Below are 15478 nucleotides of genomic sequence, written 5' to 3'. Positions count from 1 at the left end.
GCGGCGCGGCAGATTTATAGTGGCGTGGCAGACCTATAGTGGCGTGGCAGACCTATAGTGGCGTGGCAGATCTATAGCGGCGCGGCAGATCTATAGCGGCGCGGCAGACCTATAGTGGCGCGGCAGACCTATAGTGGCGCGGCAGACCTATAGTGGCGCGGCAGACCTATAGTGGCGCGGCAGATCTATAGTGGCGCGGCAGACCTATAGTGGCGCGGCAGACCTATAGTGGCGTGGCAGATCTATAGTGGCGTGGCAGACCTATAGTGGCGGCAAATCTATAGTGGCGGGCAGATCTATAGTGGCGTGGCAGACCTATAGTGCGTGGCAGATCTATAGTGGCGTGGCAGACCTATAGTGCAGCGGCGTGGCAGATCTATAGTGGCGGCAGACCTATAGTGGCGCGGCAGACCTATAGTGGCGCGGCAGACCTATAGTGGCGCGGCAGACCTATATGGCGCGGCAGACCTATAGTGTATAATGGCGTGGCATCTCCTCTCAAAGCAAGATTTACCTCTCCTTTCTCTCTCACACTCTCCCCCCTCTCTCACTGCCCTCTCTCACTCTCCCTCCCTCTCCTCCCTCTCTCTCACTCTCCCTCTCTCTCACTCTCCTCTCTCACTCTCCCTCCCTCTCTCACTGCCCCCTCCTCCCTCTCGCTGCCCCCCTCTCTCACTCTCCCTCCCTCTCTCACCTCCCTCCCTCTCTCACTCTCCCTCTCTCTCACTCTCTCACAGACACCAGTCCAGCAACTTGATCCACTGCCAACCTTATTTATTTTGGCTTCCCTTTTGTCTTGAGGCTATTATCTCTCTCAAATTATCATCCCTCTTCTCTTCTCCTTCCTATTCCCGTCTTTCACTGTTCTTAGTCTTAACTCGCCTCATTTATCACCCCCTTTCCCTTGTTCCTCTCTTCTTAAACCCCCACCACCCGGTAATTCTGGCTCAACAGGTCGTTAACAGAGGCCTAACAGAGACAACAGGACATGCCTTCCACTCTGTTGCTGTGTATGTCCGTCTATACCCGTGTTTATTATCCGGTTTTTTTTCTTATCTGCCTTTTGTTCTTGGTTTATCGTTCATTGTCTATTATTCCCTTTCTTTATTTACTCTTCATTATCTCGTCTGTTTGTTCAGTTGTCTGTCTATGTGCTTTGTTTATTTTGTGTTTTCTTATTCTTGTTTATTCTTTATTAGTCCTTCAGTTATTGTCTTCTTTCCTCCATTTACTTCTTTCGTCTCTCTTATGTGTCTTTTGATCTGTTCCTTTCTTTATCTCCTCCTCCTCCTCCTCCTCCTCCTTCTTCTTCTCCTCCTGTTCATTCTCCTTTTCTCCCTCCACTGTCCACTACAATTCTTCTTTCTTTCTCTCTCTTCTCTTCTCCTGCAATCATTCACCTTCGACCTCCACCCCTCCACCACACCCCTCCACACCCCTCCACCTCTCCCACCCCTCCCACCTACCCCCTCACCCTCCACCCCCTCCACCCCTCCACCTACCCCCCACCCTCCCACCTACCCACCACCCACCTCACCCACCCCCTCCCTCTTGTCCTTCCCCCTACCCCTCACCCCTCCCACCCACCTCCACCTCCCTCCACCTACCCCCACCCCTCCCACCTACCCCTCACCCCTCCCCCACCTCCACCCACCCCTCACCCCTCCTATGTGTCACGGCAATCACTGTAACGTCGACCTCATGGTGACGTAGGTAACAATGGTGATGGTGAATGTGGTGATGATGATAGTGATGACATGGGGTGGAGGGGATGGTGTCAGGTTGAGAAATAATTGATAGTGTTAATAGTGGTGGTGATAGTGATGATGGTGATCGTGGTGGTAGTGGTATTAGTGGTAATAGTGGTAGTGATGGTGACAATGGTAGTGATGGTGACAATGGTAGTGATGGTGACAATGGTGACAATGGCAGTGATGGTGACAATGGTAACAGTGGTCAGTACAAAGCCTCTCCAATGGTCAGTTCCTCTTTTTTTTTGCGGTCATCAACAGCTTCGTATTGGTTGTCTGCGGTCATTATTTTGGTGTTAGCCGCATGCGGTCAACATATTGGGATCCCCGTGTGTTTGCGGTCAGTACTTAGCTGTGCGTTCATTGTCGGCTGCGGTTTTGGCGTTTTGCTTGTAATTTGCTTGTATATATATGTTTACTTCTGTTAATTTACTTCTTTATGCTTTTGTTGCTTTTGCGTAAAAATGTCACAAACAAATCAATTCTAAACTTGCGTAAATAATAAACTCAATAAGATATTGCGTATATAAAAAATATAACCTCAAATTGCGTAAATGCGTAGAACATCAATTTTAAAAGTTTACAATAACATATTAAGGATGAATAACACCAAAAAAGAAAATATTCCCCTACGCCATATGGAGAAAAATAAACTGCGTAAAACTTGACAATATATACATACGGATACGCTTATACGCCAGGGTGCAAACGGTAATGCGATTAGGCGGATTGTGAGGTGAATACATCTATGCGATTATACGGATCATAGGAGAATACGCTTATGCAGTTACGCGGATGAGACACAATGCGTATATAGATATTTTTTACTTAACTATTAAGGGAAGGTTATTTGTCTGTGGGAGTGACTGTTCGTTTAAGCGGTGTTGATGTGGTTGGTGGTTGATGTGGTTTATTGGATGGCTCTCTCTCTCTCTCTCTCTCTCTCTCTCTCTCTCTCTCTCTCTCTCTCTCTCTCTCTCTCTCTCTCTCTCTTTCTCTTTCGTTGACCTATGTTGCCCCTCCCTCCCCCTCCATCTTGACCCCGACTGACCCCATGTGCTGGCAATTACGTGACCTTTGGCCCGGGGTCATGTCAAATGTGCTTTTTCCTTTGTACATCATTTCCTGTGTGTTATTGTTTGTTCGCTACAATTGATGCCATCTGGGGACCTCATGGTGAGTCGTCTCTCTTTCTCTCTCTCTCTCTCTCTTTCTCTCTTTCTCTCTTTTATTCCTTGTTTCTTCTTCCTTATTTGGTTTTTGATATTTTTCTTTTTTTTAGTCGTTATTTTCGTCTCGTTTTTCTTATTCTCATTTTTATTCTTCTTATTCTCGAGTTTCTATTCTTGTTTTGCTTTGTATTTTCTTATTCTAATTCTCTCTCTCTCTCTCTCTCTCTCTCTCTCTCTCTCTCTCTCTCTCTCTCTTTGTATCTCTCCGTCTCTCTCTCCATAATCTGTTTCTCCTGTACCATTTATTGTTCCCTCTCTCTCTATCCCTCATTTATCACTCTCTTCTTTCCTCCCCTTCCTTTGCAATTGTCCCTCAACCCAACAACAATGCAGTTTCCCCTAATTCTTCATCTTATACTGATAGCATAAGAATAGGGCAAGACAGAATAGATTTGATTAAAGATAGGGACATGGAGGAAAGGACGATAGAGAGAGAGAGAGAGAGAGGGAGAGAGAGGGTAGATAAAAAAAATAACAAAGTAATGGAAGGGAGGAGGAAGAGGAAGAGGGGGAGAATAAAGAAAAGAGAGAGAGAGAGAGAGAGGATGGTTGGTGCTAAAGAAAGTGCCAATGGAGAGGAGGAGGAAGAAGAAGAAGGAAGAACAGGAAGGATGGTGACAATGGTGGTGATAGTGGTAATGGTGGTGATAGTTACGGTGATAATGATAATTGTAATAGTAGTGGTAGGTAGATAGGTAAGACTCCCGTACATGGTCAGCGTTTGAGAACAGGGAGTTTACAGGAGGGAGGTGGTACATGAGGGGTGAGAGCTAGGGAGGGGTGAAGGGGGGGGTGAGGACTGAGTTAAAGCTTTGTGCAGTCCCTCGGTCAGTCTGTGTCCGTTTGCTACCGCCCGCCCGGTGTCCATCCATTGTACAAATGCCGTGTCCACTTTTTGCGCCTTTAGTGTCCAAACCCTTGTTGTGTTCGTCGTGCAAAAGGCCCAGAGGGAAGATTAGAGAGAGAGAGAGAGAGAGAGAGAGAGAGAGAGGGTGACGTAAATATGATGCCCTTACTACCACTACCTTTTGAGACCACATGCAGCTGTTGGCGTATACGAAGAGACTGCAGGGAGAAAGAAGAAGAAGAAGGAAGGAAGGAAGGATAGTATAGAGGGAGGAAGGGGGAGCTACAATACCTGTGGGTAGTGTTTTTGTGGCGGTGTTGTCGTGGCTGGCATGGCGCACTCTCCCAGAAACTATGTAATGGAGGTGAAGGCCGTGTGGGAGAGACAGTGGGAGAAGGATAAGAGAGGGGAGAGACGTTGGCGAGGAGAAGCGAGAGAGAGCCAGGATTTGCAATTGTAAGGAAGGGTCCGTATAGAAGAGAGAGAGAGAGAGAGAGAGAGAGAGAGAGAGAGAGAGAGAGAGCGAGAGAGAGAGCGAGAGAGAGCAATATAAGGAAGTGTATATTTAAAACCGTCTCCTCTGGTCTTTTACTTTTGTTGAATGAGAGATAAAGAAGGTCCGTATAGAAGAGACAGAGAAAGAAAATTAAGAGAAACAGTAGAGAGAGAAAGAGATAGGGGGGGGGGAACCAAGCGTTGCAATGCAGGGGAGGAGGAGGTGGTGGTAGTAGAGGAGGGGAAGGGGGGACGAGGGGAAGGGGGAGAGGGGGGGTAAGAACCAGAGAGGGTACGCTTAGGAGTGTCTTGTATAGGCACCAGCCACTCTCAGCCTAACATACATACATACATACATACATACATACATACATACATACATACATACATACATAAACGCACAGTTAAATCATCATACAATTTCACAATGATTCAGCTGTACCTAGAAAATACAGGTACACGTAAACATTACAGGTAGACAAACTAATTAAGCGACCATAATGAGTTACCTGGTGGCACCGACGATGACGACCTATTCTCTCTTCTCCTGCAGGTGGCCAGCGAACAGGAGGCGGCCCTACAGATGCAGCAGGAGGCACTCAGGAAACAACAAGAGACCCTTCAACTCCTGCAACACCACAACACACTTAAAACCCTTCACGTAAGTCAATCATCTCTTTTAAGTTTATTGAGTTACAGGTGTTAATGAGTTACAGGTAAGTTAATGAGTTACAGGTAAGTTAAGGGTCTCGTTGGTTCATGAAGCAGAGGGATTAGTTATTGTGCTTTATTATGAGTCATAGGTGAGTTAATTGCTTCACTGCTTCATGATTCAAAGGTGTTTATTGTCTCGAAACTTGATGGTGTTGTGGTACGCTGCTTCGTGATTTAGAAATTGAGTTTGATGATTCTACACTTTGAAACTATTCTTATTAAGGATTTTAGAGTCACGTCGAGGGTTTGTGGGTTTGTGGGTCTCAAGTTCTTAAGATTCATTACTCACTGGTTTAATGATGTGTATATATATTCAATGATTCAAAAGTCTTAGGTTTAAATAATCTAAACCACAGATATTGTATAAAATTCCAAAGTCTTGAGTCAGGTTTAGAAATCCACAAAATTTGCGATTTGAAGATTCGAAAAGTCTCAAGTGTAAAGATTCACAAGTCAGAGCGTTTAAAGCCTCATATTTCATAGGTTTACAGGTATATAAATCTCACGTATATAGATCGAAGACTCGTAAACCAGTATTGGACCTGAAATAGACTCTTGACTTGAAGCTCACGAGTGGTTCAGTTAAGAGTCTTGAGCACGCCAGTCGATGCTGTTTCGAATGGATGTTTTGATGTGTTTAGAGAATCATAGATCATGGATTCATTAGTTTGTGATATACTATTAGTTTGTGGGTTTTTGTTCTTATATACTTGAATCTTTCTGTGTGTGAATATGTCGGTCTGTCTGTCTGTCGGTCTGTCTGTCTGTCTGTCTGTGAGCGCAAAATCAATTTATAATAGTTAATAAACTTTGAATCACTTCCACGTAACAAAACACACACACACACACACACACACAACATGGAAGGAACAAACACAATTCATTTTCATTGGAATATTGGAGCGGAAATGACCCGTATGGCGACACCTCCCTCAAAATCCAATTTCCTCTGGCAGGGTTGTCCCGTTAGGAGCGATCAATCAGTATTTTATAATCCAATTTCCAAAGTACAATTTCCCTCTACCAGTTTCCCCAATTGTGCCTCTCTCTCTCTCAGCTCTGGGGGGGAAAACGATTATTGTCTGTCATTTGCATTACCTGTGCAATTTCTGGCGCGTTCGTCAACCAGGCGAGAGACTTTAGGTTCGTAGTTACTTATTGTTTATGTTTTGGCGGCGATGTCAACCTCCCGGGGCGTTCAAGAATGGCTAATCTCCCGCTTTTCTTTATAACACAAGTATAATCCGTCACTCGTCATGGGATTTAATAAATGAGATATTGATATAATTCCTTAACGCTAAGAATAATAATTCCTAAGGTAACGTAAAAACATAGAAAAAAAAATGGAGGGAGATTTGGGCGGCCCGGTCATTCATGGCATCGACAGTTCAAAATGGCATTTGCATTTTTGGCTCATCGGTATAGCGTTTGAGTATGAATGAACTGGTGCAAATGAAGCTGTCCATCAAGGGGCCGGACCTCGCCCTGTCAGAGGACGGGAATATTATACCCACCTAAACTCTGCATCATTGTTGGTAAGGCCCATAGTGGACGACCTGGCCATAGTGGACGACCTGACCATAGTGGACGACCTGACCATAGTGGACGACCTGACACCTGACCATAGTGTCAGAGCACAGTGTAGAGGGTCGTCATACTGGCTTACCTCCTTATATCTGTTGGTTGTGTTGTGTTGCTAAATTGGCTCTTGGATTATAGACAAACTGGGGGACAGGCTGTGGACGATCACTAACTATCTCTATATTACGACAGAAAAGAACAGTTTTTGGATTAACTCTTATATGATAGATTAAAACACACACACACACACACACACACACACACACACACACACACACACACACACACACACACACACACACACACACACACACACACACCACAAAAGGTTTTGGGACATTTATCACTAAGTAGTGTAAGAGGCAGCAGGAGAGAAACGTTAAGCAGCAGCAGTAACAGTAATAGCAGCAGCAGCAGCAGTAACAGCAGCAGCAGCAGCAGGCATTGCAAGAGAATGAAAGATTCTTGGGCTGGTTTCTCCTGGCCTGAGCATTTGCGGCCATTCACCCATCACGCGCCTTACCTTTTGTCCCCGCGGCGGGATACTGGAATTTTATATTCTGTTTTTTGGAGTCATAAATCTGCAGCGGCTCCTGGGGGTATAGGATAAGAGGAGGAGAAATTTATATTTACACTCAAAACTTTGTCGTAGGTTAAGACATGTTTATATAATATACTGTACCCTGTTAGAGGTTTATATAAGATACCCTGTTAGAGGTTTATATAAGATACCCTGTTAGAGGTTTTATATAAGATACGCTGTTAGAGGTTTATGTAAGATAAGTTAAGTTTATATAAGACGCTGTTAGAGGGTTTATATAAGATAAGTTTATATAAGATACCCTGTTAAGAGGTTTATATAAGATAAGAAGTTTATATAAGATACCTGTTAGAGGTTTATATAAGATACGCTGTTAGGAGTTTTATATATAAGAAGTTTATATAAATACCTGTTAGAGGTTTATATAAGATACGCTGTTAGAGGTTTATATAAGATACCCTGTTAGAGGTTTATATAAGATACCCTGTTAGAGGTTTATATACTGTACCCTGTTAGAGGTTTATATAAGATACCCTGTTAGAGGTTTATATAAGATACCCTGTTAGAGGTTTATGTTGATGAAGATAAGTGATAGATATTTTTTTAATGCGTATATTCCATGAGCCTGACGCTTTGAGGAAATATAATTAGTACAGGTGAACTTTATGTAAATATGAAGCAGGTAAATGTGTTTTGTGTTTTGGGAGAAAAATAAATACCGTTCGTTTATTTGTGGCGTAACAAAGAATAAGAAAGAAGAGAGTAAATTACGTTACATATAAGAGAACACAAATGGAAAACAAAAATCCAAGTATATAATCGGGTCAAAAAAATTGTATACATGCAGGTATATACATATTTTTACTAAATCTTTTGTTTCATAGCCTTAAAGGCGATAATACCACTATTTTACCTCGTCATAACGCACTTATGACCCTAAATACTTTTTTTTATTTCAATTTTTTTTGTAATACTTACGCACAAAAGATTTAAATACGCAGGATTTTTATTTAGCGACGCGTTGGTTGTATATATAGCCCAAGTAATTAGAGTACGCTTGTGGAAATTTAGCGCGATTTTAAATTAGCGTGACGTCGATAGTACAGCACGGGGGATTATTATATTTTTGGTGGAGTTTTGTTTTTGCGATGTGTTTTTTTTCGTAATAAACAACGGAATTACAGACCAGTTCATTAGACGTCATCGTTAGTGTGACTGTAGCGTATGTGACTGAGAGACTGAACTGTAGACATATGACTGAACGTTTATAAAAGCCAATAATGACGAACGTAGAGAGTCTTGGGAGGTCTTCTACAGCTACAGTTTAATTAAGGTAAAGGTAGATAGAGGTATTGATTATATATTTTTTTTTCCAGGGGATACTAACCTATTTTATATATTTTTTAGGGGATACTGACCTAATGTTTATTCTTTTGGGGGGATACTGACCTAATGTTTATTCTTTTGGGGGATACTGACCTAATGTTTATTCTTTTGGGGGGATACTGACCTAATGTTTATTCTTTTGGGGGGATACTGACCTAATGTTTATTCTTTTGGGGGGGATACTGACCTAATGTTTATTCTTTTGGGGGATACTGACCTAATGTTTATTCTTTTGGGGGGATACTGACCTAATGTTTATTCTTTTGGGGGATACTGACCTAATTTTAACTATTTTCCTTTTTATTCTCCCTTACAGAACCAGCTGTATGGTCAGTATGGCGCCAACAAGGGTCTCGGAGCTCTTCAACCTCCACATAACCTCATGTTCCTTCCTCTACTGGAGGGGTTGAGGGGAGGTACTCACGGTGCACCTCCAGCGCCTCCACCACCCCAAGTTCTACCCCCCATCTCGCCCCCACACGAGTCAGCTCTCACTAAACTGCCTCCTGTCTCCGTTGCGGCGTCGGTAAGTCTTATTACTGTCCAGCAACCCACATAGAGGACTTATTAATTCAGTCTACTTAGTCATCGATAAATAATGTCTTGAGTCTAGTAGATAAACAATTAAAACTTGGGGTATGTTTTTAGAGTTTTATTATACTTGGATCAAGACTGAATAAAATGAGAAGAAATGATGGATAAAAATAAATAATAGGAAGTAGTTTTAAGATTTGATGTGTAAAAAATGATACTAAATGAGTCCTCCACTCCTCCACTCCCTCAGGTTCCCGCGTGGATGTCTGCCTCGGCCCAGTTGGCGCAGCTCTCCCAGAACTCCGCCCACACCACCCACACGCCTACACAGACGCCCGCACCCTCACACGAAAACCACGAGGAGAAGCCCCTCAACCTCACCAAGCCCAAAGATGCCAGCCCCAAGCCCAGCGACCTGACCGGCTTGTCCCCGAAGGCTCCCGGTCTCCCGCCCTCCCTCGTACCACATTCTTTCCTCCCCTACATGACGCCGCCCTTCCCTGGCCTCCCAGACCACAAGGATCTGTTGGGTGGCCTCGGCCAGACTCTAGGTCAGGGGCTAGGTCAGGGACTAGGTCAGGGACTAGGCTCCCTCCAATCCCCCACCATGGGCAAGCATTACCCTCCCCCTGCCTTCCCTCCCATGTACCTCCCTCCCTCCTCCTTACCTTCCTCCCTCCCACCACACTTAAACCACATGGGCGGCCTAAGCCTGCCCTCAGCCACGCCCCTGACCTCGCTGACCTCGCTGGGAGGCAACATGGGCGGCATCACCTCCGTGACCACCTCCTCCCCCCACACCACGCAGGAGAAGGCCAAAGAGGAAGACTACGTCACCACCTGCCAGAGTGAGTCATCACCACCTTCATCTGTCACCTGTCTATATATTTATCTGTCTCTCTCTGATGCTGTTTATCAATCTATTTATATAAAGACTTAACTCGATCGATCGACCTGTCTTTTATCAATGTGTCTATCTATATCTGCCCGGTCATCTGTTCGTTCACGTTAGTTGTCTTTATATTTATCATTTATCTTTATTTGTGTGTTAATTAATCCACACACACACACACTATCCATATGATAATTTATAAGCTTTACCTTAGTCACTATTAAAATATCCCCAACTCTTTGAGACCAATGGGTCAACCCTTTAAGAATTAAGAGTTCAAACCCCTTGAGGAAGAAGCTTAAATGATCGTCCTCAAGGGGTTAAGATGATGGCAATGGTCGACCTTAATGATTCTTCCCTTTCTTCCCCTTCTTCACGTCTCCTCCTGAAGAAGCCTATCCTAACCTGGTGTTCCTTCCTTGTCTTCCCCAAGCAGCCAAGATGTTCGGGGCAAAGATCATCCGGCAGACAAGGAAGGACACGGACGCCAAGCCCCACGTGAAGCGGCCGATGAACGCCTTCATGGTGTGGGCCAGAGACGAGAGGCGGAAGATCCTCAAGGCCTGCCCGGACATGCACAACTCTGCCATCTCCAAGATCCTGGGTGAGTGTAGGGGGAGGATGTGATGAGGGAGGCCTGGGGAGATGATGGTTACTGCTGCTGGGGGAGATGAGAGTCACTGATGCTGGGGAGATTAGGATTATTGATGCTGGGGAGATGTGGGAGGCTGGGGAGATGAAGGATGGGGAGAGATGCTGACAAACATAAATCCGAGTTTTGATTTGAGATGTAAAGTGCTGACAGGAAGGAAAGTTAATGTGAAATGGTCAATACTTTGTTGACGTCAGTACTTAGTTCTCTTTTCTTCCGTCTTTTAATTTATCTGATGTTGATGGATATGTTGTAATCACTCCCACGTCCATCTCCTGCTGTAGTGCTCCTCGTCTCCCAGTCCTCAGGCTGAGTCACTTACTAATTACCACTTATCTCTCCTCCTTCAGGATCAAGATGGAAGTCAATGTCCAACTCAGAGAAGCAGCCTTACTACGAGGAGCAGTCACGCCTCTCAAAGCTCCACATGGAGAAGCACCCCGACTACCGCTACCGCCCGAGACCTAAACGCACCTGCATCGTCGACGGCAAGAAGATGCGCATCTCGGAGTACAAGGCTCTTATGCGGCAGAAACGCGACGAGATGCGCACAATGTACTTTCGCGACAACGGTCTCTCCGATCTGGCCAAGCTCTTGCCTCCAGGAGCTGACCCCATGAAGACCGACTTCCTGAAGTCAGGGCTCTTCAAGGACGACCTCCTGAAGAAGGACCTGATGAGCACGGACATCCTGGGCGCTGATACTCACGGCGACCCTCCCACCAGCCGCGGCGGGGACCTCCCCTCCGTCATGACCCCGACCTCTGAGTTCAGTCTCGACGGGTCGGCCTCGCCCTCCCCCGGAGCACCAGCGTCCACGACCTCAGACCTGGAGGACCACATGGACGAGGAGTTCACGTCGTCGACAGAGATCGTCAGCCATGAGGAGGTGGAGGAGAACCAGCCACTCACTATAGACGAGCGGCTCGCATGAAATACCTCACTGTGTCCTCCTCGCCCACACTCCTCTGTTGTCACTTCACTAGAGCAATATCTGCCCCCCTACACACGCACACTCACACCAAGAAACGCCTCCGGCATCCCCTTCCCCTCTTTCTTTGGGGATTGATGACCCTACACACACACACACACACACACACACACACACACACACACACACACACACACACACACACACACACACACTCCCACGTCCGAAGGCACAAACATTGTATAGACGCAGTAAAGCCCACCTCGGAACTCCCTCTATCGTGTGTGGTAATGAGTCCAATCCCTTATAACCAAGAAGGAAGAAATGATGTGTGGAAATTGAAAAGACATGTGTTTATATATATATATATATATATATATATAGGTATATATATATATATTTATCCTCCTCATGGATTTATGCTACGTGTATAGGATTACATTATACGTAGTGGATAAAAACATAACAAGGAAAAATAATCGAGTTTGATGGATTTTTGTGTGTGAGTTGTGTTTGTAAACTGGAGGAGAAAGACAAAGTGATGTGACGTTCCTCCTCTTTTTTTTGGCAGAACACCAAACTGCCCCGAAAGCCCCGAACTCCCCCCTCCTCACCCCTCATACCTCCCCCTCTACCCCCCACATATAGAAAACGAGCATTTGAGGACTGACTCCGCTGAAACGACGAGCCACGACCCGATTCAAGGATAGAGTCGGGTAGCCCCTTTTGTTGATACCTATCGGCTTTTTCTTTTTTTTCTCCCCCCTACATAAAAGGATTTGTGACAGGTACATATTTTTGAGAGATGATATCTGTTGGTTCGTCTCTTTTATGATCGAACTTTTGGCTGAATGGTTCTGGGGGCCTTGAGTCGAGGGCATTTTGTTCCTGGCACGCTTTTTTTGTTTTGTATCATAACAGTGGTATGTGGTAACTGAAATCAATATAGACGACTGGAATCTATACACTCTTGGAGTTTATACGGAGGGTAATCCACAGAATGACCTATTGTAGTATAGTATAGCAGTGACGGTAGGAGTATTTCGACAGTTATATATATATATATATATATATATATATATATATATATATATATATATATATATATATATATATATATATATATATATATATATATATATATATATATATATATATAAGTTTAGATTGTACACTAAAAAGAGCTTTAAAAAATATCCGAACTTTTCCCTCCCTGTTTTGTAAACGGATTTAGAGGGGCGACTTTTGCCTGTGTTTGTAGTGCATCTGTGGCCGTGTTGACAGCTGCTGAGTCTCTGTACTACCTGGCTATAAGAGATTAACCAATAATAATGAAGGTACGGAGGAGGGTGACACAACGTGAGGATAAACCAATTGGAATTTAGCAACACCCAACCCTAACCAAACGCTGCACGGTAGAATTCCTGTAGTACATTATTGGAACATTTATTCATAGTCTTTATGTACACCTTGTGCTCTACTGTGCTATTCTATGGAGTATTTTAGACCATTTAAAAATAAAAAAAAACAGTTAAGCTTATACAGTATAATAATTAGGGTAGAATTATATAGAGGTTTCTTTTAAGATGTAATGCCAAAGAGGAATTAAGTTATTTACGTGTGTTTAAAAGAGTTTTGCTTTCCCTTCAAGACTATTGCCCGTGTGTGTCAACCATAGGTCCCAGCGTTCAGTAAGCCCCTCAAGTTCTCCCTTGTCTCTAACGTTATACACTAATTTGGTATATTTTCTATGGGATATAATGTACATAGTATACAGTATACTTTTGTCTTATGTATACTGTATGTGGAGAAGAGTTCTGATTGGTCTCAGTTGATCCGTCTTTAACCAATAGAAAGAGTGATTCACCTTGGCGATTAATTAATGACCCGGTAATGAATAACAATGAATGGTGATTGTGGTATGGATAGATTACAGTGAAGGAAGAAAATTGTTTATTGTTGTAAAAATTAATGACATTTATTGTGGTTTAGTGTAATTATTCCTTGTTTGCTCTCTCTCTCTCTCTCTCTCTCTCTCTCTCTCTCTCCAGGCAGATGTTGTGAACACGGCCGCAAGAGTCATATTTTTTATGTTTTAAATAGGAAATTGATCTGTGATGCACCTCGCTATAAGACCGAAAGTCGTCTCTCTTATCGCTTTAGTCATTTGAACCAGTGCTTAGGTAAGAATTCTCAAAGATTTTTCCTTGAGTATTATAACACCAATTCAAGTGATCACTTCTCGCGGTAGGGAATTTTTTTAATTTTTATTATTATTATTATTCCATAAGCCTTATTTTTATCCAGAAGCTGGTGACGTCACGCCTTTCGCTTGTACATAATGAATCCGCGACCTGACGATTGGCTTATGCCATGAGGCCAGGCGTGACGTCACACCATTAGCGACCTGACGATTGGTGCACGCCATGAGGCCAGGGGTGACGTCACACCATCCGCAACCTGACGATTGGTGCACGCCATGAGGCCATCAGGCGTGACGTCACACACAATAAACACGGAGATGTGGTGGTAAAACTTGGTACAGTGTTGGTTGTAGATCCACGTCTCATTGGGCAAGATGTCGTATTTCTAAGTCAGATAATTGAGAGCCGGTGTAAGCAGTATTAGTACAGGTGGTGATCTTCCCTTTATTACTTATTATTATATTAAACAAATGTTTATTGTATAAGAAGGAAATTGTAGAGGTGATTTTACTGGTGAACCAAGAAGTGACGTAATTCATTCTTGTGTCTCACTGCCCAATTTAGCGCTTCATTAACACCAAGGGTTAGTTAGTCTGGCCTTGGAGCAGTTAGTGGGGGGGGGGCTGTTTTGTGGATCCATTTAGGGCTGGATTGGTTGGTATCGGGGTTATAGTCTTTAGGGCTAAAACTGACTTTCAGGGCCAGTATGTGTGTAGGTCATCGACCGAACATGAGGGGGTGGGGAGACCTGTTTCTGTCTTGAGGTGTCTTTAGGTTTATCGTCAGTCATCACTAATCGGTCTTCAGGGTGAACAGTTAAGGGCTAGAAGGATTGAACTTGTGAACCATATAAAGATGGACCGAATTTCAGGGCTATTGTTAACCCCCAAATTATAATACCCTGTCCAGTTCACCATCACAAGGTCGACCGAGTCATTCTTCACTACTCACTCGACACACACACACTCACTCACACGGTCGAACCAATGAGTGTGTTTTACTCTTTCCCCAAGTTAAATTTTTTTCGAGTCTGTTGCATTATTTTCTTGGCTTATAGTAGCGGGCTTATAAACACGGTGGTGACAAACTAACAAAACAAATAAGTACATATAAAAAGCCGTAACAAAGTCAAAGATGAGAGAAGCAGAGGTCGCGTGCATTGTAGAAGTAGCATCTTGCATATCTAGAGAGTCATTGCATTCAGAATCTAAGACGCATTTCAGACCTAAGCCACAATGCACATCAGATCACCTCCCATATTTACTGTACTTCACCAGGGTGCTTCCTTGCCAAGCTCGTCTTTCCTTGTATTATAACGCTGTAGGGATCACTTGTAATAGATGTAACGATATATATATATATATATATATATATATATATATATATATATATATATATATATATATATATATATATATATATATATATACTGTCAGTGTTGGAGCTTTTCATTCTACGAGGTTAATTATGCACGTCTTTGACCTGACCTGACCTGACCTTATCTTACCTTACCTTACCTTACCTGTTTCCTCTTCTGCTCCTATTTAGAAAGGTGCCCCCTCCCTCCCTCCCTCCTGCCTCGTTTTCTTTTGTGATTTTGCTCTTTCTTCTTCATTCTCTCTCTCTCTCTCTCTCTCTCTCTCTCTCTCTCTCTCTCTCCGGCAACAGCATAAAACAGATTGGTCTTCTCAAGGGTTTCAGATGGTTTCTTAGAGGTT

General features: G+C 43.7%; 1 protein-coding gene across 5 annotated transcripts in view; it reads left to right on the top strand.

Annotated features, from left to right (window-relative positions):
• The window catches only part of LOC121878356 (transcription factor Sox-5-like), a 141125-nt gene extending 129537 nt beyond the window's left edge, over positions 1 to 11588 (top strand). For 4 of the 5 annotated variants that reach the window (XM_042384542.1, XM_042384543.1, XM_042384541.1 and 1 more), the window contains exons 4-8: positions 4879 to 4986; positions 8864 to 9073; positions 9332 to 9929; positions 10407 to 10577; positions 10976 to 11588. In XM_042384542.1, the coding sequence (XP_042240476.1) occupies positions 4879 to 4986; positions 8864 to 9073; positions 9332 to 9929; positions 10407 to 10577; positions 10976 to 11559 (1671 nt within the window). In that variant the 3' untranslated portion in view covers positions 11560 to 11588. The remainder of the gene's footprint in view (positions 1 to 4878; positions 4987 to 8863; positions 9074 to 9331; positions 9930 to 10406; positions 10578 to 10975) is intronic. The other variant, XM_042384540.1, reaches the window with a different exon arrangement.
• Positions 11589 to 15478: the final 3890 nt, after the last annotated feature.

The sequence above is a fragment of the Homarus americanus genome, unplaced genomic scaffold, assembly GCF_018991925.1.
Source record: "Homarus americanus isolate GMGI-L3 unplaced genomic scaffold, GMGI_Hamer_2.0 scaffold41027, whole genome shotgun sequence".
In the NCBI taxonomy this organism is placed as follows: Eukaryota; Metazoa; Arthropoda; class Malacostraca; order Decapoda; family Nephropidae; genus Homarus; species Homarus americanus.
The sequence above is the reverse complement of the archived record's forward strand: the minus strand, read 5'-3'. Positions and strand labels throughout refer to the sequence as shown.